This window comes from Chanodichthys erythropterus, chromosome 23 (genome assembly GCF_024489055.1).
Source record: "Chanodichthys erythropterus isolate Z2021 chromosome 23, ASM2448905v1, whole genome shotgun sequence".
NCBI classification, from domain to species: Eukaryota; Metazoa; Chordata; class Actinopteri; order Cypriniformes; family Xenocyprididae; genus Chanodichthys; species Chanodichthys erythropterus.
In genome coordinates, this window is record NC_090243.1 from 20655521 (window position 1) to 20680604 (window position 25084).

The window sequence follows — 25084 nt, forward strand, 5'->3', positions numbered from 1 at the left end:
TTTTTGCCAGTTGAAAAAGACGGACTGTTCAGCACAGATAATATTGTAAGTATATCCATTTTACAGAATTATGATCTTTAGTGAAATTATGTCTGATCACTGTCAAGAAGTTTTTCACAGAACTTAAGGACTAACTAATGACAATATTTCATAAACAATGAAGTAAATAACAGTGCATATGCATATTGTTTGCTAGCTTTTTGTATTGCTCTTCACATATGCTATTTTTAAATTAAATTTATTGATGTTGATCTTAAATAATGAGTTCCTCTGCAAGTATAATATTTAAAAAACAACATGAACAAAATATAGCAAAACGCTAAGGAGTTTTAATATTCCCATTAAAAAAATGATGCTATTTATATAATGTCTATGTTTTTCAAAGCGTGAAACTGCTTTGTAAACTGGAAGACCCTCCAACTTTCAAACCAGTTAAGAATCTCACTTGTCATCAGAAGGGTAAGACTACATCATTTATCATTATTTTCTGTCTTAAATTTAATATTGATTCCAAAAGATTCCAAGATGAACACCATCATTTATGTAGCAAAATTATTTATAACAACATTGGTTTGATCACCAAAATAAGAACACAGCAGCTAGACAATGCTGGCAAAAAAGTTAGGATTTGGATCAATTTTCATAAAATTCCACCAAGCGCTGCAAAAATAAATAAATAAATAAAAACATTATAACTCTGCAACCATGATTCATGAAATTGAAAATTGGTATGCATTTTCTTTGTGGGGTGTACATCTTATAACAATTAATACGTGTACCAAGTTTTGTGAACATTGGCCACAAGGTGGCACTATAATAAGCATCTTTACATTTCAGTTAATAATTCCATAACCATGTGTACACCAGAGTTGGGTAATCCAGGGGCCAAAGCACTGAAGCATTAATGAGATAAATAAGTGATTAATTGAGTGATGATTGAGCATTATTGAAGACACCTGATGATAACAAGCAGAATCACCAAAGGAGAAAATCACAATTTTTAAGTTACCATCATCGAGGTCAGGGTTTGTTTTAGTTGAGCTCTTGACCCTTGACTTCTTAATATTAGATTTTGTTTGGGCAGTTTTAACTGCATTAACACCAACCAGATAAGCAAAGTTAAAAAATGATCAGGTGTTGGTTATGTTTTTACATAAACATTATTTGATTTGAACTCATTTAGAGCCCAATCTCTGAGTTAGATTTACATTATTGATTACAGCAGCACTGTGATTATACAGCGCAAGATCTGCTTTTACAATAGATATTTTTTTTTTTAAAAAGTTGTCCTTATCACAAAAAAAATATATATATATATATACATATACGTTTTAGGCACACACACACACAGACATCAAGTATCAGCCTGTGAATCTCAATGACGGTGACAAGCAACATATTCTGATCAACAGATCAACTCTGAACATTAGAAAACAAGCTACTAAAAAGTCACAGAAAAACAGCAAAATTTTAATAGTGAGAATAAAGAAAATTACTAAGACAATTAAGCTCATAATTTATTCATGCAGCAATGCATGATGGGAGCCATGGATGAATTTTGATTGGTGGCACCCAGAATGCATTGCAACATGCTTTATGATGGCCACCACTGTTGAGATTCACAGGCTGATTCTTGATGTTTGTGTGTTTAAATGAGCTCTGCTTTTTTTTTTTTAAATCAGAACTCTTAAAAAAAAAAGTATTGATAAAGCTGATCTTGTGCTGTAGAATCACAGTGCTGCTGTAATCAATAATGTAAATCTAACTCAGAGATTGGGCTCTAAATGAGTTCAGTGATTCAGATCAAATAATGATTTTGAGAAAACATAACCAACACCTGATCATCTTTTAACTTTGCCTTTCTGGTTGGTTTTAATGCAGTTAAAACTGCTCAAATAAAATCTAATAATAAAAAGTCAAGGGTCAAGAGCTCAACTAAAACAAACCCTGACCTCGATGATGGTAACTTAAAAATTGTGATTTTCTCCTTTGGTGATTCTGCTTGTTATCATCAGGTGTCTTCAATAATGCTCAATCATCACTCAATTAATCACTTATTTATCTCATTAATGCTTCAGTGGGTGGAATAAAAATATGGCAGGACTTTTACTCTTTGGACCCTGGATTACCCACCTCTGGTGTACACTCACTGTTAAACCTTGCTGTAAGAAAATGGCCAAATTGTGACAGTATCAAACCATTTTCCATTAAAATTGGAATATACTGTAGAAAACAATGCATTCTGGGTAATATTTGTCATTTTGGAGAAAGTAGCCTACAGGAATATACTGTGAGTTAAAGGGTTAGTTCACCCAAAAATGAAAATTCTGTCATTAATTACTCACCCTCATGTCGTTCCACACCCGTAAGACCTTCATTAATCTTCGGAACACAAATTAAGATATTTTACTTGAAATCCGATGGCTCAATGAGGCCTTCATAGGGAGCAATGACATTTCCTCTCTCAAGATCCATTAATGTACTAAAATATTTAAATCAGTTCATGTGAGTACAGTGGTTTAATATTAATATTATAAAGCAATGAAAATATTTTTGGTGCGTCATTGCTCCCTAAGAAGGCCTCACAGAGCAATCGGATTTCAACTAAAATTAATTTGTGTTCCGAAGATGAACAAAGGTCTAAACTAACCCTTTAACATCGCTCAAAGTTGACACTCAGAGGCTGTGTTCCAAACACTGACACTGATGAACACCTGATAAGCAGAATCACTGAAGGATAGAGAAACACGACCAGAAAAAAGAGTCGATCAGAAACACAAGAACTACAACTGACTTCAGCCACACTGAGTGTCAAACCAGTTTACAAACCTGTTTGACATTATTTCTTTCATACATGTACAGAAGTCCTTGTTGATAATTAATAGATTTGGATGTTGATGTTTTATTGAACATAAAAATGTATTGAAGTTTGCAGTCACCATCGTGGAGACCAGTGTCTGCTTTAGTTGGGCTCTTGACTATAAACTGTATTATTTACGACAGGAAAAAGCCAAATTAAATTTAACGATTATCTTTGACTTGTCTAATTCACTGATCTTTGTATTATCATGATATGTCTGTGATTCCACAGCGCAAGAACTAGCAATGTTTCAGCAATCAGTCATCCATAAAAATACTAAAGTCATATAATACATAAAACATATTAAGCTCCTGCATAACTTGGATAGCAGAGACATCAACAATCAGAATATGAATCTCTACAATGGTGACATCCAAAAATGTAATGTTGCAATGCATGCTGGGTGCCAGCATAATACAAAACTACCAGAATGCACTGCAGCATGAATAAATTCTGCATCTGAATGGTCATTTTATTGCCACCATTGTTGAGATGGTTAGATTTTTTATATATCTTTGTGTCTAAATAAATCTGCATTTACTTTTTTATTGGTTTTTTTGTATGGTGTTTAAAAAAATCTTTTTAAATGATTGCTTTTGGAGCTTTTTCTGTAGTTTTACAGTGGTGATTATGTAATACAAGGGATTAAACACAGCTTGAGTTCAGTGAATCAAGAGACTGTTTAATGGTTATTTTTTCATCAACACATAATCATCAGCACTCAATAATTTTTTTCTCCACATTTGTTTTTGCCATAATAAATGAGGCTTGCAAAAACATAAAATTAATCAATAAAAAGTCAAGGGTCAAGAGTTCAACTACACCAAACACTGGTTTGACACCAAACCAAACATTTTCGATAAAACATCAACATGTACATTTATGTTATCAATAATTATCAATAAGATCTTCTGTAGAAATAAAGTTAAACTGGTCAGTGTAGTAATGTGCAATAGCTGGAAGACAATTGTAGTTCTTGTGTTCATGTTCAAGAAACGTCGATTATGCATGCTGGAGGTCTTGACATTGAACAAAATTATGAACGCAACACTTTTGTTTTTGCCCCCATTTTTCATGAGCTGAACTCAAAGATCTAAAACTTATAGACCACTTTGGAGCAGACGTCACAATGACGTCACTTGCAGCTGGGCGCGCATAGTGGTTGCAGAAAAATAGCGGTAGCAATTGGAGGAAAATGTGCAAAATCAACAGAAAAAGAGAAAAATGTTTTGTTGTGCCTCTGGATGTTGGAATCGGAATGCAAAAAAATATATCATTTTTAAAGAAACCCATCGTTGAAAACGTCCTTTGAAGATAAACAGAGACGTTTCACAGACTGCACTGATGACACCTGCAAGGATTAACGTTAGTCTACTATTAAAGCAGGAATTTGATGTAAACAGTAAGTCTACATAATATTCACATATGCAGTTCAGAGGACATACATACATAGCAGTTACAGCATTGAAATAATATTTAAACCTATAACATTTCACATAGATAACTTTTAAACAGTCTATACAATTTTAATTTCACAATTCTGACTTTTTTCTTGCATTTGCGTGTTTATTACTCCCAGTTCGGACTTTATTACTCGCAATTGTGAGTTTATTTCACAATTCTGAGGGGAAAAAAGTCAGAATTGCGGGATAAATTGCAATTCAGAAAAGACAGAATAACGAGTATATCTCACAATTTTGTTTTTCTTTGTAAGAATTGTGAGATATAAACTCAGATTTGCGAGAAATAAAAGTCAGAATTGTGAGATATAAACTCGAAATTAACTTTTTATTCTTTTAATTCGTGACTTAAACAAAAACAAAACAAAAAACAAAGTTGTACGCGTCAAGAGACTTTTAGCTTTTAGCTTCTCCTGAGTATAGGCTATACACTTGAGGTGTCAATCAGGTAAATATATATCTCTGGCCACTGGATGCTTGGCCATTTCGTTTCATCATTTAACCACTGACAAGGTGCTATGGCAAACGGATCCGTAAGCTGTATCCCACTCGGTAATGTTATTTTTTTTAAATAACAGTGCTTATCGCTGGGTGAAGCTGCTGTGATATGCCGACAACATTTAAAAAAAATAACAAATCAAAATATTCTATAATGTTTCTTAATCTTAACTACTTTGAACCGCTTCGTCGTAACTCTCTAGTCGTACTGGTTATCACTCCCGGGTTTTCTGCAACCATGATGCGCGCGCATCCCGAATGTTTACAAACATTAAATAGGCCTATTCTATGTACACAAAAGGCCCATTTCTCTCAAATATTGTTCACAAATCTGTGTTAGTGAGTACTTCTGTTTTGCCGAGATGATCTATCCACCTCACAGGTGTGGCATATCAAGATACTGATTAGACAGCATGATTATTGCACAGGTGTGCCTTAGGCTGGCCACAATAAAAGTCCAGTGAGTATGCTGGCCATTCAAAAACTGGGATGTTTTCAGCTTCCGGGAATTGTGTACAGATCCTTGCAACATGGGGCCATGCATCATGCTGCAACATGAGGTGATAGTTGTTGCTGAATTGCACAACAATGGGCCTCAGAATCTCGACACGGTATCTCTGTGCATTCAAAATGCCATCAATAAAATGCACATGTGTTCATTGTCCACAGAGGTGTAGTCCAGAGGTCAGAAAGTAAAAGTCCTGCCATATTTTTATTCCACCCACTGAAGCATTAATGAGATAAATAAGTGATTAATTGAGTGATGATTGAGCATTATTGAAGACACCTGATGATAACAAGCAGAATCACCAAAGGAGAAAATCACAATTTTTAAGTTACCATCATCGAGGTCAGGGTTTGTTTTAGTTGAGCTCTTGATCCTTGACTTTTTAAAATAAAATTTAGTTTGGGCTGTTTTAAAGGTCCTGTTCTTCGTGATCCCATGTTTCAAACTTTAGTTAGTGTGTAATGTTATATATAAATAAAGTATATAATATAAGTATAAATAAAATCTGTAAAATTTTAAAGCTCAAAGTTCAATGCCAAGCGAGATATTTTATTTAACAGAAGTCGCCTACATCCCTCTACTTCCTTCTTTAATGACGTCACTAAAACAGTTTTTTGACTAACCTCCGCCCACAGGAATACACAAGAGTTGCGTTTGTAGAGTGTGTTTGTCGCCATGTCGTCGAAACGCTGTTATTTTCATCCCGCAGTCCAATCACCGGGTCTGATTCCGGCTCAAATTGATAGGGTAAAATTAAAGACATGTTTACAATAACACTGAGCGCGTGCATCTCCACGTTATGGTAAGAGGCGTGACCTTTCCGGGCAAGGTTTGATAAGCTGCTGTCGAATCACAACACAGGAACCGCTGGCACAATCAGAACTCGTTACGTGTTTCTGAAGGAGGGACTTCATAGAACAAGGAAGTCATCAGCCCGTTTTTATGACAGTGGAAATAGCGGTATACAGATAAGTAAATTATGTGAAAAATACTGTTATTTTTTACACGCGAAAAATGAACACATGTTATATTGCACACTATAAACACAATCAAAGCTTCAAAAAAACACGAAAAACGGGACCTTTAACTGAGTTATAACATCTAGACAAACAAATGGAAAAGATGATCAGGTGTTGTTGGTTATGTTTTCATATGATCATAGTTTGATCTGAATCACTGAACTCATTTAGAGCCCAATCTCTGAGTTAGATTTACATTATTGATTACAGCAGCACTGTGACTCTACAGTAGATAATCAGCTTTGTCAAAGTTGTTCTGATTTAAAAAACAAAAACAAAAACAAAAAAAAAAAACTTTCTTTTAGGCACACACAGACATCAAGAATCACTCTTGAGTATGGTCTCACATGTACTCCCAGGAGAGTTAATTTAACACTGCAGTTTTTGCTGTGTAGAATTTGAAATGAAAATTTTATTTAAAAAAATTAATAAATGAAAAATAAGTGTTGTAGACCTGTTTTGAAATAAGCTGTTTTTCAAATAAAGGTTTCAGAGTGATATCAGATTGTTTGCGTTTTTTATTACTTACCCTGTAACTACATGAAACAAAAGCATATTTCCCCATGTATTAAAAAAGATTGCAATAGTTCTTTCTACTTGCCTTGAAACAACTTAATCAGTGCACTTTCTCGATAAAATTGCTCCCAAACGTAAGATTGTTGTCTATCATATCAGTGTAAGCACCCCTTAGTTCTTAAATACTTACAGAATAAATAATTTGTTATTTTCCTGGTTGTTACCCCTTTATTCAGACTTACATATTGTTCCCCTATACTTACACATACTTACTTTATAGGTACACTATAATTATCGAAAGTTACACTGGGGATTTTACTGTATAATTACAAAGAATTTGCAGAGTTAAATCAACTCTGGTCAGATAACATTTGGTCCCTCTCTAAATAGTGTTAAAGTAACACTAAAGCAGAGTTAGAGTTAATGAGATAATTAAGCAATTCATTAAGTGATGTTTGAACATTAATGATGAACACCTGCTGTTAACAAGCAGAATCACTGAAGAAAAGAGAAACACAAGAACTACAGCTGACTTCAGCCACAGCCTTAGATTAAATCTCTAAAGATCTAATTGATCTATTGGTCAAAAAATTACACCACCATCATGGTGGTCAGGGTTTGTTTTAGTTCTGATCATCTTTTAACTTTGCTTGTCTGGTTGGTTTTAATGCAGTTAAAACTGCCCAAACAAAATCTAATATTAAAAAGTCAAGGGTCAAGAGCTCAACTAAAGCAAACCCTGACCTCGATGATGGTAACTTAAAAATTTTGATTTTCTCCTTTGGTGATTCTGCTTGTTATCATCAGGTGTCTTCAATAATGGTCAATCATCACTCAATTAATCACTTATTTATCTCATTAATGCTTCAGTGGGTGGAATAAAAATATGGCAGGACTTTTACTTTCTGGACTTCCCACCTCTGCTGTTTAGAGAGGGACTAAATGTTCTCTGAGCAGAGTTGATTTAACTCTGGGGATTTTACTGTGTATGCAGTACTTTATGGGCTGGAATATTTAATTTGAATCGCAGTCGGGCAATTTGAGACTGTTGGTTTCTGCAAATTAAATGAATGAAAATACAAGTTTTATTTTAATGCATGGTATTTTACAATGACCTACTGTAGATTACAGTAATTAACTGTACAATCAACAGCAAATTACTAGAAACTCTGTTGCCAGTATTTTACTGTAAAAAAAAAAAGCCTGGCAAGGTCTAACAGTGTAGTAAAAGTTATGTTAACATTCCCTGTTTGCTAGGAAGCATGCTAGCATTGAAGTTGGTCATGAAAACAATTAAATGTACTTTGGCTTTATTACTGAGCTAATAAAACAATCAAATGCATCTTTAACAAGTCAACAAGCTGTGTAAAATAAAAATGTTCTGTTTTTCTGACAGATCAAAAATGACCAGTTTATGTCAAAAAGAGAATAAATTTGGTGAAATCATCAAGAAAAGCATCTTAACTGAAGATGGAAATCCTGCTCAATACCGTCTGCAAAAAAAGACTGACAATATGAATCAATCTGAACCATATAGAAAAATGACCTTCGGGGAGAGAGACAGAAACAAACCCCATAAAATCATTCTGATGGTGGGAGAAACAGGAACAGGAAAAACAACCCTGATCAATACTATAGTCAACTACATGTCAAGTCAAGTCAAGTCAAATTTATTTATATAGCGCTTTTACAATTGGTAATTGTTTCAAAGCAGCTTTACATATCAGAAGCACATAAAAAAGGGAAGTGGTTAAAAATAAGCTGTACAAACAAGCGTGGTAATATGTAACATATACAAGATGGTGCTACATTAAGCCAATGTCGGCTGACTCCCAGGGGTGGAAAAAACCCCCTAGGAGAAAAACCCAGCGTGCTAACACTGGGAAAAAAGTCCTAGGAGGGAAAAAACCCCTTGGAAGATATATATAATATATGTAAATGGATATGGAGATCAAAATCTAAATTATACATTTTATTATAGAGATTAAAAATAGATTATATATAAATATATGTAAGCGGATACGGGGATTAAAAATCAGAATTATAGATGCAGCCAGAACTGGATCTGTAGGCCCATTGTCTCCTGGGCTACATTGTAGGCAGGTCCAGACACAGGTTCTCCATCTGATCTGGATACGGCCTGGATCCAGCACCCGGCAAACCTCAGGATAAGCAGAGAGACAGATATTAGCGTAGATGCCATTCTTATTCTGATGTACAGGTATATCTAGTGTTATAGGAAATGTTCTCAGTTCCGGCCGACCTAATTATTGCAGCGTAACAATCCTTTAACGGATTTGAAAAATGTTAATGTATTGATAATGTGTTATGTGTATGCAAGAGCAAAGAGATGTGTTTTTAGTCTAGATTTAAACTGACAGAGTGTGTCTGCTTCCCGAACAATGCTAGGAAGATTGTTCCAGAGTTTAGGTGCTAAATAGGAAAAGGATCTGCCGCCTTCAGTTGATTTTGATATTCTGGGTATTATCAACTGGCTTGAATTCTGAGATCGCAATAGACGTGAAGGACTATAATGCATTAAGAGCTCACTTAGGTACTGGGGAGCTAAACCATTTAGAGCTTTATAAGTAAGTAGCAAGATTTTAAAATCTATACGATGTTTAATAGGGAGCCAATGTAATGTTGACAGAACTGGGCTAATATGGTCATACTTTCTGGTTCTAGTAAGAACTCTAGCTGCCGCATTTTGGACCAACTGTAGTCTGTTTAAAAGCCGAGCAGAACAACCACCCAGTAGAGCGTTACAATAATCTAGTCTTGAGGTCATGAATGCATGAACCAACTGTTCCGCATTTGTCATTGAGAGCATATGTCGTAATTTAGATATATTTTTTAGATGGAAGAATGCGGTTTTACAGATACTAGAAACATGACTTTCAAATGAAAGATTGGTATCAAAGAGCACACCCAGGTTCCTAACTGAGGACGAAGGTTTAATGGAGCACCCGTCAAGTGTTAGAGAGTATTCAAGGTTTTTTCGTGAGGAAGTTTTTGGTCCAAAGATTAGGATATCAGTTTTTTCTGAATTTAATAATAAGAAATTTCTTGTCATCCAGTTTTTAATGTCAGCTATGCATTCTGTTAGTTTTGTGAATTTGTAGGTTTCGTCAGGGCGCGAGGAAATATAGAGCTGAGTATCGTCAGCGTAGCAGTGAAAACTAACACCATGCTTCCTAATTATCTGTCCTAAGGGCAGCATGTACAGAGTGAAAAGCAACGGTCCTAGTACTGAGCCTTGTGGTACTCCATATTGAACCTGTGATCGATACGACATCTCTTCATTTACTACTACAGACTGATAACGGTCAGATAAGTACGATTTGAACCATGCCAAAGCAGTTCCACTAATGCCAATATAGTTTTCAAGTCTTTTTAAAAGAATGTTGTGATCGATAGTGTCAAAAGCAGCACTGAGATCTAATAACACTAATAGAGAAATACAGCCACGATCGGATGATAGGAGTAGATCGTTTGTAACTCTAACGAGAGCAGTCTCAGTACTATGGTATGGTCTAAATCCTGACTGGAAATCCTCACAGATTCCATTTCTTTCTAAAAAGGAGCACAGTTGTGTTGAAACTGCCTTTTCTAGTATCTTTGACAGAAAAGGTAGATTCGAGATTGGCCTGTTATTTACTAAATCTCTCGGATCTAGTTGAGGTTTTTTAATAAGAGGTTTAATAATAGCCTGCTTAAAGGTTTTTGGCACGTATCCTAGTGTTAACGATGAATTAATTATATCAAGAAGTGGACCTACGACCTCTGGAAGCATTTCTTTCAGTAGTTTAGTCGGAATTGGGTCTAACATACATGTCGTTGATTTTGATGATTTGATAAGTTTAGATAATTCTTCCTCTCCTATAGCGGCGAATGATTCTAGTTTTACCTCAGGGACACTACAGTGCACTGTCTGAAGAGAAACTGTAGACGGATGCATGTTTATAATTTTCTCTCTAATATTATCAATCTTGCAAGTAAAGAAGTTCATAAAGTCATTACTGCTGTGCTCTATGGAAACGTCAGCAGTTGAATCTCTGTTTCTAGTTAATTTAGCCACTGTGTCAAATAAATACCTAGGATTATGTTTGTTTTCTATTAAGAGATTTGAAAAATAAGTAGATCTAGCATTTCTTATAGCCGTTCTGTACTCAATAATTTTTTCTTTCCACGAAAGGCGAAAAACTTCTAGTTTTGTTTTCTTCCAACTACGTTCAGCTTTTCTCACAGCTCGTTTTAGAGCCCGAGTGTGCTCGTCATACCACGGCGTTGGATTAGTTTCCTTAATCTTCTTTAGACGTAAAGGAGCGACTGCATCTAATGTGCTGGAAAAGAGAGAGCCAATAGTTTCTGTTGCAGCATTGAGTTCTTCTAAGTTATCAGGTATACTAAGGCGATGAAACTGCTCGGGGAGATTATTTATAAAGTAATCTTTAGTGGTAGACGTGATGGTTCTACAATATTTATGGCTGGGTGGTGGTTTTGTAGCCTTGGCTAATTGTATTATACACGAGACTAAATAATGATCTGATATATCATCGCTCTGCTGTAGAATTTCAACAGCATCAATATCAATTCCATGCGACAGTATTAGATCTAGGGTATGATTACGATAATGAGTGGGTCCTGACACGTGTTGTCTAACTCCAATAGAGTTTAAAATGTCTGCAAATGCCAATCCAAATGCGTCTTTGTTATTATCTACATGGATATTAAAATCACCAACAACAAGGACTTTATCCGCAGCTAGTACTAACTCTGATAATCAGCAAATTCTTTGATAAAGTCAGTATGGTGCCCTGGTGGCCTGTATACAGTAGCCAGCACAAATGTCAACTTACATAATGTTACATAAAGCACCATCACTTCAAAGGAATTATATTTGAAATTCTTTTGAATGATTCTGAATATATTACTATAAATTACAGCAACACCTCCCCCTTTGCCTTTCTGTCGAGGATTGTGTCGATAATCATAACCTTGAGGACTAGATTCATTTAAAGTAATGTAATCGTCTGGTTTTAGCCAGGTTTCTGTCAAACACAGCAAGTCTAGTTTATTGTCTGTGATAATTTCATTTACAATAAGTGCTTTTGAAGAAATAGATCTAATATTCAGTAGCCCAAGCTTTATCATTTGTTTATCTGATTTATCTGTGATTTTCATTTTTTGAACATCAATTAAATTTTTACCCTTAAAAGGTTTCGGAAATTTTTTGTATTTACTAGTTCGAGGTACAGACACGGTCTCTATGTGATAATATCTAGGTGAAAGAGTTTCTATGTGCTGTGAATTATCTGAGTTCTGTGACGCGAGGCGGCTAGCAGACGGTCGGTTTAGCCAGTTTGTCTGCGTCCTGATCTGGGCCCTGGTTTGTCATGTTTCAGCTCTAAGACTATTTGCCAAATTTCTAGATAGAAGAGCAGCACCATCCCGGGAGGGATGAATACCATCTCTTTTCAACAGATCAGGTCTGCCCCAAAAGCTTTTCCAATTGTCTATGAAACCTATATTATTCTGCGGACACCACTTAGACAGCCAGCCATTGAGTGATGATAACCTGCTAACTATCTCATCACTCCGACGAACAGGAAGAGGGCCAGAACAAATTACTTCTGCTGACATTGAATTTGCGAGTTCATGTTGGGTGTTCAGAGAGAAGACAAGGTTTGGTTTGAGATCACAGATGATCAGAGTGACCGAACATCAGCTGACAGTCAGACCTCCATCGTCACTGTTTATGGGTTTTATCTACAAGAGAGTCCAATCCATTTAACAATCATCGACACTCCAGGATATGGAGGCACTCGTGGAGTTGATCTTGATAAGGAGATCGCTGAGAGTTTGCTTAATTTATGTAAATCTGCAGAAGAGATTTATGAAATACACGCAGTGTGTCTGGTGATTAAAGCAACACAGAATCGACTCTCTGACAGACAAATATACATATTTGATGCTGTTCAGTCTTTATTTGGAAGAGATATTGTTGAAAACATTGTCCTGCTCTTCACACACTCATCTGGAGCTCCACCTAGAAATGCCCTGACGGCTGTTAAAGAGGCAAAAATCAAGTGTGCATTGAATGACAAGAAGAAGCCAGTGTATTTCCTGTTTAACAACTGTCAGTCAGAAACTGCTGATGAAGATGATGAAGAAGATGATAAAGAACGTGAAAAGAGGCTGGATAGCTCATGGAATCTCAGTTTTAAAGGAATGGTGCAATTGGAAAAGTTTCTTGACACAATACAACCAAAATCCTTGAAGATGACTCAAGATGTGTTGAAACAACGAAAGCAGTTGGAGGCAAATATCAATAATCTACAATCACGTGTTCAAGTGATGGAACTAAAGCAAAATGAGCTGAAACAAACTCGAGTAGCCCTGGAGCAGAACAAGAAAGATGTCAAAGAAAATAAGAACTTTGAGTATGAAGTTGATGTGGTCTACAAAGAAAGGGTTGAAATTGATCCTAAAATGGCCACATGCTGCACCGTCTGTGAGGAGAACTGTCATTATCCAGGATGCTGGTGGGTCAGTGATCTCAAATGGTGCAGCGTGATGAAAGATAAACACTGTACAGTGTGTACAAATAAATGCCACTACAAAGAACATATCAAGGGAGCAAAAAAATATGAAACAAAGACAAAAAAGGAGAAAAGAACATATGAAGATTTAAAGAAGAAATATGATGGTAAGATTAGGGATGGTGAGTCTTTGGTCATGAAGCTGGAAGAAGAACTACAAGAATTAGAGGAAGAGAAAATAAAGCTGGTGTTTGAAGCTTTTGACTGTGTGGAAACTCTGGAAAAGATCGCACTCAAGAATGATTCTGTGTTCACACTTCTGCACATTGATTATCTTATTGAGAAGCTGAAGGACATGAATAAAAAAGAAAAGGCTGAAATACTGGAAAAAATCAAGAAGAGAGCAGAAGAAGAAAATACCAGGGCACTGGGATTCATAAAAAGAATTAAAGAAAAAAAAAGTTACTTTTGAATGCAACATAAAGCTACTGTGCGTAACCTTCCTTGGTTAAAAATTATCCAAAATAAATTTTTGATCAAGTACATAACCAGCCAGTGTTTAAAACTATCTCCTTAACTTAGCTCAATTTATAACAGTAAGCTTGTAATAATGTTTTATAATTTATAATTTATAACTCAACAGGTAACGCTAATACACACTAAATACATAGTCACACAATGCTGATGTTGTTAACATTAACAATTTCAGAACAAAATAATAGTAATAATAATTTGCATGGTTTGATGTTATATGAGCAAAGCAATCGTTAAGTTTAATCACCATTGGCAGCGTGATTTATTGTAATGCTTTTCCCCTCAGTCAGAAAAAAAGGCAGACAAGTTACTTACTTTGTTCAGATGATATTCTCCGGTGAAAATTCTTATTTTGGTCATACTTCCAAGACTACAATCTGTGATTCCGAAGTACAGTATCCACACTGATGTGGCGACTGACAGCAAACATTATATTCATCTGTGCCGAGTAGCCGTACTGAGGCACAACACATGTAAAGATAATAATTACTCAGACAACTGCAATTGCAGGTTTCAAACAGAGATGGCAACAAAGAGGCAAACCTTACAGGCTGCAGCTTAAACATCTATGATAACATGTTAAGTTTTACTTGTAATTGGTGGATGACCACTATGTCTATGCTTGTCATCCACCAACACCAAACTAGCATAAACCAGCATAAAGTCCAGCATGATGCACTTAACTATTTTTTGTTTTGTTTAGTTTTTTTTTTAATAGAAACAAACTCTGGATGGCACAAATTCTGGATGTTTTCATTGCTTTCTTGTTAACAGATGTTGGAATTTTATTAACATACATCTTCAATTCTTGTTTGAAAAAGTTAAAGTGGGGTTTACTTTTCATGTATTTACACTTATGGATATAAAACTTTCCAATAAATAAAGAAGGTTTATACAAAAACTTGCATTAAGTAGATTCTTGTCTTTAACATAAAACCCAAAAAGAATGCATCTATATGATAAAGAAAATTTACAAAAAACATTTTGGACAATCAGAGCATCAATATTATTCCGGAAAGACCAAGTAAAAGGACATTCCCAAAACAAATGATCAACAGTTTCAGAAGAGGCTTCACAAAAGGAGCAGGATGTATCAATGTCACTTCTAAATTTCTGTAACAAGTACTTAACTGGATAAAATCTTTGAATAATTTTATAGGATATTTCTTTAACTTTATTTGTTAGAAAGAATTTCTGAGGGAGTGACCAAACATATGACCACTTAATATCATCAAAAAGGTTATTCCAATAAGAAATGGAGGAAGGAATAGAAGTGACAATGTCCAAAAATAACGACCTGATTTTGTAATTGGATTTATGCCCTGAAAAACAAATAGAACCAATCACAGTGGATTCAGGGCTAGGGGGACAAACAGAAATCACTGTGGCACTATTATTGTTTCTAAACAGCATACAGATTTCTAAAGAGATAGCTTTGAAAGCTATACTAAAAATCTTTACTAGATACTGGGAATTGATATCTTGAAATAAAATCAGAATAATTAAATAAATTACTGTTACGTGCTGCGTGTGTTTCGGATGTTTTTTTTCCCTGTCTCAGCTTTTTTCTTTTTTTTTTTTTTTTTTTTTGTTCTCCATTGGTGCTGTCTTGCTCTCAGGTCTCCACTGATCGGAGTAGGTGACTGTCACTCTCCATCAGGGTGCCATATCTGCAGCCAATCAAGCATCACCCTGGTGCTTAAAAGTCTTCCGGCATGTCCTGATTAGCAGTGCAATGTGTGTGTGTGTGTGTGTATGGCAGGTGTTTAAGTTAGAGCCTGTCATTTTGTTATTTGGCGTGAATTCAACACTTGATTTTGTACTACGTTGAAATGTTGAGAGTTAAGAGTAACTTACTATATTTTGGGGAAACAGAGAACAGGTAAGCAGGTCGCGCGACATACATACTGCCTGTAGATATTTAATGTTATACACAACAGGTAAGAGATGATTTTTGTTCTTTATTTAGAGTAGTTTTAGTTATGGCGTCAGATGCGCCGAAGAATTCGGTTTTGCTTTCTACATGTTTCTTTGGTTAGACAGTTTAGAGGATTTTGGGAACTTAGTTTATGAATTATTTTGTTTGTTTGTTTTTTTTGTTTAATTTGGCGCCACCCTAGTTCCTTTTCCCCATTAGTTAATTGTTTGTTTCTTTCTTTTTTTCAGAATGCTGCAATGCATTCTGAGTGCATCATACGAAACTTATCCATGGCTCCCAGAATGCATTGCACCATGAAGCGTGTCACCATTGTTGAGATTCATACGCTGATTCTTGATGTCTGTGTGCGAGTAAAACTCACAGGAGCCCAAAATATGTAAATGGTGCGTTATAAATCGTTTGATGTTCTGATTAAATTCTATTATTCTCTTGCTGTAGAATCACAACAATAAAACTATTTATTGTACTAATTAATAATGTATGTTACTAATTAATAACATACTACCCGTATAAACCTCCCACATAATATCAATGAGTTAAGCCAATATATGATGATTATATTCTTATCAATCAGCTTACAGCATCTGATTATATTATCTCTTGCTGTTCTCGCCATAACAAACAGACACAGCTGTCAAGAGAAAAACTAACATTAAAAAGTCAAGAGCCTGACTAAAGCACACACTGATCGCCACAATGGTAACATCAAATCAAACTATTGCTTTCAAATAAGTAATCAACATCTAAGCCTCTTCTTAATTCTTAATACAAACTTCTGTAGATGTCTGACAGAAATAAAGTCAGTCTGGTTAGTAATAAGTGAAGCTAATGTTGTTTGTGGAGTTGTTTAATCAGATCTTGAGAGATGTAATGTATTTTATCTTCAGTTGATTTCATCCAAGGCTGCGGCTGGAAGTAGTTCTTGTGTTTCTCTTTCCTTCAGTGATTCTGCTTGTTAACAGCAGGTGTTCTTCACTAATACAAAATCATTATTCAATCACTTAATTATCTCATTACCTCCAACACTGATTAAGTGTTACATTAAACAGCCTGTAGTGTGCACACTAAGCAGTGTTCATTTCATCTGGGCAAATCCATGTGGGGCCTACATGGCTCTGCTGGCTGGGTTTAAGTCAGTTATAGTTGTGTTTAATTTTCTGAGAATGCAAACACACCGTAACACTGATTAGATGCCATTATTTCATCTTGTTTGCAGTTTGCACTGTAAAAGCAGAAATAACAACAAATTATTGAACAGAATTAACAAATAACAATGAACAGAAATGAAACTATTTACTTTGCATGCGGGTTGTTCACTTTAACTGCACATTTGTCGCACCTGTCACAATAATATGCCATATAATTTCCTCTTCAGCAAAGGGAAGTGTGTTCCCAGTAGGCATGTGACGGTATCAAATTTTCATGTTGTGGTTAATTGCTGAAGCTTTTATCACGGTATACAATATTATCTCAATATTGAAATAAGTTGCAAAAAAAAGTGTTGCCATAGTATTAACAGGTTTACAGGTTACAAAATAACAAAAAGAACTCTGAATGTTTATTACATTATTAATAATATTCTAATTTAAAAGCATGTGTTCAAGTGACAGAACTAAAGCAAAATGAGCTGAAACGAACTCAAGAAGCTCTGGAGCAGAACAAAGAATATGTCAATAAGGGCTTTGAGTAAGTTGAAGTGACCTATAAAAGAGAAGGCTGACATTGTATCTTCTGTAGCCAACATGACGACATCTGCACCGTCGGTCAGGAGAACTGTCATTATCCACACTCTTAGAAAAGATGTGTTAAAAGGCTGCTCTAGTGGCAATAATCATAAAACACACTAAACACTTAATGCATCATCTATTATGATTTTTTTAATTAGTCTATGTAATCTGGAATTTTTTTTTTTTTTTTTTTTTTTTTTTGAAAATTGTAAAATAATAAATGTGTTGTGTTTTATGTTATTTACCTCTGGATTCTTGTATTGTATAATATGGAGATGTTCTGTAACACATAAATGGGGAGAAGATGAAATACATAAACCTCTTTCACTATTGTTTATATCCCAGTGATTACTGACTCATGTGCCATAGGTTGTCGACCCCTGTTGTATTGTAGAATTCAAACTGACATAAACTGCTTTAAATCAGACACCCATGAAGTCCCACATGAAGTCAAACAAGCCTCTTATTAATACTGCATTGAGGTTATATAAAAAAAATATAAAAAAAACAACATTTTGATGACATTAATTAAATGATTGTTTTGAAACTGACAGCCCCTGATCTTTGACTAATTCACCAAACCTTTAGAAGTTTCACAAGTTTGAAAGTGTTTTGATGTTCATCTTAAGATCAGTGGTACAAAATAGTATATAAAAGCTTTTTCTGAGTAACCTCTGCTATCAAACAGTCTTTAGTGATGGAGGTTCAATTGTAATTTTAGTCACACCACACTTATTGGCCTCATCCAGGACGGTGATGAGTCTGCACTTACATGGGCCGAGACTGTGGAAAATAAGGCACGGCTGTCCTAAAATATGAGACAAAGTGCATATTATTGCCTAAATTTGACAGCACAAACAACTAATGTTAGAACCCCAGGAATTGGGAAATAAATGCTGCTTCATTTACGTTAATTTGTTTCAGTGCATTTAACATGAATCACAGAAAATATTGTCTATTTTTCAGTCCAAAGTCTAAAATATCGGCGTCTAATGTGCAAATGAATCAGCATTAAATAGTCTTACCTTAGTCTGCAAACTGGCCTCGTGGTCAGCGCGGTCTGGCATGCAATCAAATCAGAAATAATGTTAGCACTCAAACAATGATGTGTAACTTAGAAATGTTGAGAAATGTAAAATAATTATGAAAATGGACAGAATTAAGTGGTAAAAGAATATATTATACCTGTTTGAGCCCATGTCCTGTGTCCGCTCCTTGTGCTCGTCTGCCATTAATCCAAACGGAAATAATGTGCAACGACCGGAAATAGGATCGACTCATCTCGTGTCAATTAGTCAACTTGTTGAATTAACACTTACTCTGAACACTGGTTTACACTCTAAGTGTTGATGTCCTTCAAATCAACACCAGAATCAACACTTTTCAACACTGGGAAATTAACACCATAAAAACAACTCTAAACAACACTGGAAATTATGTATAAGAGTAAGAAATACATATACTCACAGTGGTGGATTAGTGTTTTTAAGACACACACCCATCTCTGCATGGGGGTTTCTGGCTACATCCCCCTTGGCTGCTTTGCACTTTCCCTTAAATATCCAGACCAGAACAAAAGGATTGTAAATATTTACTACACCAACACCTGTTTTGGGGGGAGAGGAGTGGGTTTTCAGATATCTTGAAGATGCACCACCCAAAAGGAGGACAGAATTCTCCTTAGTTTTCAATCTTCTTCATAAAACCAGTGACTGCTATGAAATTGAGACCATTTTACCAATCGCACTGAGACATTTAAAATGATACCAAACATAAAAAGGGAAAAACAATAGATACACAAGATAGATTATACATAAAATATTCTTGGAGAACTTTCAGTGACTTGAGTCCAGAGGTGGAGATTCCAGGGGTCAGAAAGTAAAAGTCCTGCCATATTTTTATTCCACCCACTGAAGCATTAATGAGATAAATAAGTGATTAATTGAGTGATGATTGAGCATTATTGAAGACACCTGATGATAACAAGCAGAATCACCAAAGGAGAAAATCACAATTTTTAAGTTACCATCATCGAGGTCAGGGTTTGTTTTAGTTGAGCTCTTGACCCTTGACTTTATAATATTAGATTTTGTTTGGGCAGTTTTAACTGCATTAAAACCAAACAGACAAGCAAAGATAAAAGATGATCAGGTGTTGTTGGTTATGTTTTTACATAAACATTATTTGATCTGAATCACTGAACTCATTTAGAGCCTAATCTCTGAGTTAGATTTACATTATTGATTACAGCAGAACTGTGATTCTACAGCACAAGATCAGCTTTTACAATACTTTTTTTTTTTTTTTTTTTTAGGAGTTCTGATTTAAAAAAAAAAAAGCAGAGCTTATTTAAACACACAGACATCAAGAATCATCCTGTGAATCTCAACAGTGGTGGCCATCATAAAGCATGTTGCAGTGCATTCTGGGAGCCACCAATCAAAATTCATCCATGGCTCCCATCATGCATTGCTGCATGAATAAATTATGATCTTAATTGTCTTAGTAATTTCATTTATTCTCACTATTAAAATTTTGCTGTTTTTCTGTGACTTTTTAGTAGCTTGTTTTCTAATGTTCAGAGTTGATCTGTTGATCAGAATATGTTGCTTGTCACCGTTGTTGAGATTCACAGGCTGATACTTGATGTCTGTGTGTGCCTAAAATATTTTTTTTTTTTTTTTTTTTGTGATCAGGACAACTTTTTTTTTAAAAAAAATTCTGTATTATATAAGCTGATCTTCTGCAGAATCACAGTTCTGCTGTAATCAATAATGTAAAACTAACTCAGAGATTGGCCTCTAAATGAGTTCAGTGATTCAGATCAAATAATGATTTTGAGAAAACATAACCAACACCTGATCATCTTTCAACTTTGCTTGTCTGGTTGGTTTTAATGCAGTTAAAACTGCCCAAACAAAATCTAATACTAAAAAGGCAAGGGTCAAGAGCTCAGCTAAAACAAACCCTGACCTCGATGATGGTAACTTAAAAAATGTGATTTTCTCCTTTGGTGATTCTGCTTGTTATCATCAGGTGTCTTCAATAATGCTCAATCATCACTCAATTAATCACTTATTTATCTCATTAATGCTTCAGTGGGAGGAATAAAAATATGGCAGGACTTTTACTTTCTGACCCCTGGACTTTCCACCTCTGTTTCTGTCACACGTCTACAGAAGCTCTTATTGAGAATTAACAGGTTTAACTCGTTTGTTACATTTGAGGTTACCATGATGGTGATTGATGTTTCCATTATTTGGCCACTTAACTTTTAACATATATATTTGTCTTCTCTGGCTGCTGTGGTAGTGTTTCTTTCAAACACATTAGCAAAGAAAACTGAAGCATGATCATGTGATCATTGTTAACTGTTGATTATTTTGTAATCATCATATAGCCTGTGAACAACACTGTGTCCAACAATTAGATATCACATAGTCTGCTTCACTGAAGTCATAATAATTGAATATAAATGTTACTGCAAAATGAAATCCAGACGTTTTGCAGAAATCACTTAGAAGATGAAAATAAATAAAAACACAAGAAGGAAAACTATGTTGACAAACACAGATATCAGTAATCAGCAGATGAATCTCAGTGATGGTGACAATAAACAAAATATTTAGACAATCAGATCAGCTGCATAATGCTCTGATGCATTCTGGGAGTTTTGTACTATAGTACCCAGCATGCATTGCGGCTACATGATGCTTTTGATTGTCACCATAGTTGAGATTCATGTGCTGATTCTTGATGTCTTAGTGTGTCATCTCAAAGTACCATTTAAAAAAAAATAAATAATAATAATTATTTCTGCAATACAGCTCAAGCTCATGTCACAGAAACACAGGGTTTGTAAAGTTAGTGCATTAATGGCGCAAAATTTTTTTTTTTTCATCTAAACAACATCATTGATTAGTTAAATCACCAACGGCTAACAGCCAACACCTGATTTCATTTCAATTTTTATTGCTGCTGCTAATGTGTTTGGTAAACGCACTATCACAGCAGTCAGAAAAGACAGTTATATATGTATAAAGTTAAGAGGCCAACTAATGGAAACATCAATCACCATCATGGTAACCTCAAATGTAACAAACAAGTTAAACTTCTGTTAATTCTCAATAAGAGCTTCTGTAGATGTGTGACAGAAATAAAGTCAGTCTGGTTAGTAATAAGTGAAGCTGTTAATGCTGTTTGTGGAGATGTTTAATCAGATCTTCAGAGATTTCATGTCTTTTATCTTCAGTTGATTTCCTCTAAGGCTGTGACTGAAGTCAGTTGTAGTTCTTGTGTTTCTGCTCATCTCTTTTTTTCTTCTTTCCCTCAGTGATTCTGCTTGAAAACAGGCTTGTTAATGTTGAAATGACTCTATAAATAATACATAAGATTTTGTGGATCAGATAAGGTCCAGGGCAGAGTTTCCCAAAAGCATCATAAGCTTAAGTTGATCGAAGCTCCATTGAAACCAATGGAGCTACGATCAACTTAGGTTTACGATGCTTTTGGGAAATGCTACCCTGTTCTTTGCTCTTGGCTGACATTTGGCATTTCTATGGCCTGCTTGTGGTCTAGATCTGGCAAACAGGAGCGGTCCGCCCAAGTGCCATCATTCCTGCCACATGTGGCCCAGATCATCATTCCGCATGTGCCAGATGTGGGCCGGATTTGGGCCGACACAGTGTTGCTATCTGGGTTGGGTGGTGCTGCCTGAGAAGTAGAGGGAGAAGGTTTGTTCTGCTGAGCCAGCGCAGACTTGGGGCGGCTGGAAGCAGACGTGGAGCTAGAGCGTTTAGGCAGGAAGTGTCGCATAGCCTGGGACGACATTTGTGCTGCAGTAAAACGCTCCGTAAAGCCCTCTACTGCTGGCCCGAAGAGACCAGAGGGAGAGACCGGGGCATCCAAAAAGGCCATCTTGTCCATCTCCTTAATCTCGGTCAAGTTGAGCCACAAATGGCGCTCAAGCACGACCAGGCTGGCCATGGATCGCCCTAATGGCCTGAGCTGTGGCCTTTGTGGCACGCAGGGCTAAGTCAGTGGCGCTGCGGAGGTCACGGAAGGCAGGTGCATCGACGCCGGACTTGTCCAGAGAAAGGAGGAGCTTCGCTTGAAACACCTGGAGAATAGCCATGGTGTGCAGCGCTGAAGCAACCTGGCCCGCGGACGTGTATGCTCTGCCAGCCAAGGAAGAAGAGGTCCTGCAGGGCAGTTAAAAAAAAAAAAAATAACGATTTTGAGAAAACATAACCAACACCACCTGATCACTTTTTTAGCTTTGTTTGTTTGGTTGGTTGTAGAGTTGTGACGTTCGCGAACGAACCGATTCTTTTGAACGGCTCATAAACATGAACGATGGGAGCCGAGTCGCGGCTGGAGGGGAGCCGTTCTTTCTGTCGTTCTTTTTTCCTATGCGTGTTTCACACAGATGCACACAAATGAGCTCCTCAGCGAGACAGAACAGTTATAGGAGGAGGGGCGCACCCAGCGCAGGCCAACCCTTTATAGCGTGATGATATTAGTTATTAGTTGTGCACGCATCCTTCACGTGAGTACTCCAGTGGAAAAAAACCCTGCGTTCCTCTGTCCTCTGCTTTGTATTTATTTACATTGCATTTTGTGTTCATTTAAAACTTGTTCTTTTAAAAACATTAAAAATGTTCTTTTGTGATACTGTTCTTGTATTGAAATTTTTCACTAAAAGCTGTTTTGCACAGACATTCATTGCAGCCCACTTTGTTATTGTTCATTGACTTGAAGGGGCTGATGTCCTATTTGCAAAGTTTACAGTAGTAATAGTATGTAGTATGTAGACATTTCCATTTTATTTATTCTAATTTTATCTACTTTAAATATTTTTTGTTTTCTATCAAAATGTTCTTGTGTGGAAGTGTTTGTAGTAAAAGCTGTTTTGCACAGAAATTCATTGCAGCCGGCTTTGTTTTTGATGTTTATTTGTGAGTAGGTATTGTATGAATAACATAAGTCAACGTAGCTTTACACACACACACACACACACACACACACACACTTTGTACTAAAGGTAAATCCAAAATAGTGATGTCACTGTCTAAGCAGAGGGATTTGTGCAACCCTATGGAATATAGTCCACACATGACAAATGAGGTAATAATCAATATTTCAGAATAATTCAAACTCAGATATTGGTGTGTGATATCCGAGTTTTAATTATTTGACTACAAATCTCACCTCATCATTCCTCCCAGTGATTATTTCCAGGATAAACTGAGATGCCCCCAAGCTGTCTTCTTAAAACTGACTAAATATTTAAAAAGAGCCGTTCTTTTGAACGGCTCTTTGAAAGGAACGGATCGCGAAGATCCGGATCCCCTCAAAGAACCATAAGTCCCATCACTAGTTGGTTGGTTTTAACACAGTTAAACCTACCCAAACAAAATCTAACATTAAAAAGTCAAGGGTCAAGAGCTCAACTAAAACAAACCCTGACCTCGATGATGGTAACTTAAAAATTGTGATTTTCTCCTTTGGTGATTCTGCTTGTTTTCATCAGATCACCTTCCTGACACTTTCACTGTGTCTGAATTAACACAAGTGTTGTCCCTAAACTCACCCATTGATGTGTAAGAATTTAACACAGTTTGAGTCAGTTTTAACACATCTTTTCTAGGAGTGTAAAATAACAGTGTTTTTCAGATTATTTAAATGAGGATACTTTACCTGAATTCTACGTTTTTTGTTTTGTTTTGTTTTTTTGGCTGCCATTCATTTGACCGTTTTATCATTTAACTGTTTTGTTTAAACACCTTTATACCACCTTACACCTTTACTGTAACCAGTAAAAACAACAATTAATAAAGTCTGTTTATACAGACACATATCATTTTATTTAGAACCAAAGTGCATTTGCAGATGTTTTGTATTGCCTACCTGGTCAGTGTTTGTTTGATTATTAGTAGGCTATAATATTCCACATTAACCCCAATTCAAAACTTATCATGTTTCTCTTCTGATTCTGGGGGTGGGTGCATTTCCCACATATCTAATCACTTTCAAATTCATGCTCGCTCTGCGCTTTCACTTTCTCTTCTCTTGGCTGCGTTCAGCCAGGAGGGAGATAGGGCGCTGGCCCTAATAGTAAATAGTTTGACGCATTCTTGCAAATCACGTGATCTTCAAAAATGGGTGTTGGCTCATTATAAATTGATTCTTGTTGGTTTTATCTGTGCTGCTGAACTTTTTCTTTTTTTTGGTCCACTTTTAGAAAATTGTTTATTTCGTAATGTTCAGAATTTGTCTTTTTTTATTAATATTTGTTAAGTTCGTGTTGTGTTTTGTACACTGATCATTAATTTCTGTTCATCATTACACTGTTAGACCTTGCTGTAGAAAAACGGCCAAATTCTGACCGTAACAAACCATTTTCCATTAAAACAATAATATATTGTAGAAAACACTGCATTCTGGGTAATATTTGTCATTTTCGAGAAAATAGCCTACAG

At 35.8% G+C, this 25084-nt stretch overlaps 2 protein-coding genes across 6 annotated transcripts in view; both read left to right on the plus strand.

Moving 5' to 3' along the window:
• The window catches only part of LOC137014298 (uncharacterized), a 30030-nt gene continuing 4946 nt past the window's right edge, over positions 1 to 25084 (plus strand). The window contains exons 1-4 of one of the 5 annotated variants that reach the window (XR_010893836.1): positions 13 to 45; positions 386 to 459; positions 15557 to 15632; positions 16104 to 16233. The gene's annotated coding sequence lies outside the window, so the exon portion shown is untranslated. Of the gene's footprint in view, positions 46 to 385; positions 460 to 8257; positions 9558 to 15556; positions 15675 to 16103; positions 16234 to 25084 lie in introns of those variants that run through there. The other 4 variants (XR_010893837.1, XM_067378559.1, XM_067378560.1 and 1 more) reach the window with 4 other exon arrangements.
• On the plus strand, positions 9828 to 15550 carry LOC137014299 (myosin-9-like). The gene has a single exon (XM_067378562.1). The coding sequence runs from the start codon at positions 12520 to 12522 to the stop codon at positions 13873 to 13875; it is 1356 nt and encodes a 451-aa protein (XP_067234663.1). The 5' UTR covers positions 9828 to 12519; the 3' UTR covers positions 13876 to 15550.

Bases quoted from the DNA above. Each gene is read 5' to 3' on its own strand.
- LOC137014299 (XM_067378562.1), top strand. From the start codon at position 12,520: ATGTTGGGTGTTCAGAGAGAAGACAAGGTTTGGTTTGAGATCACAGAT.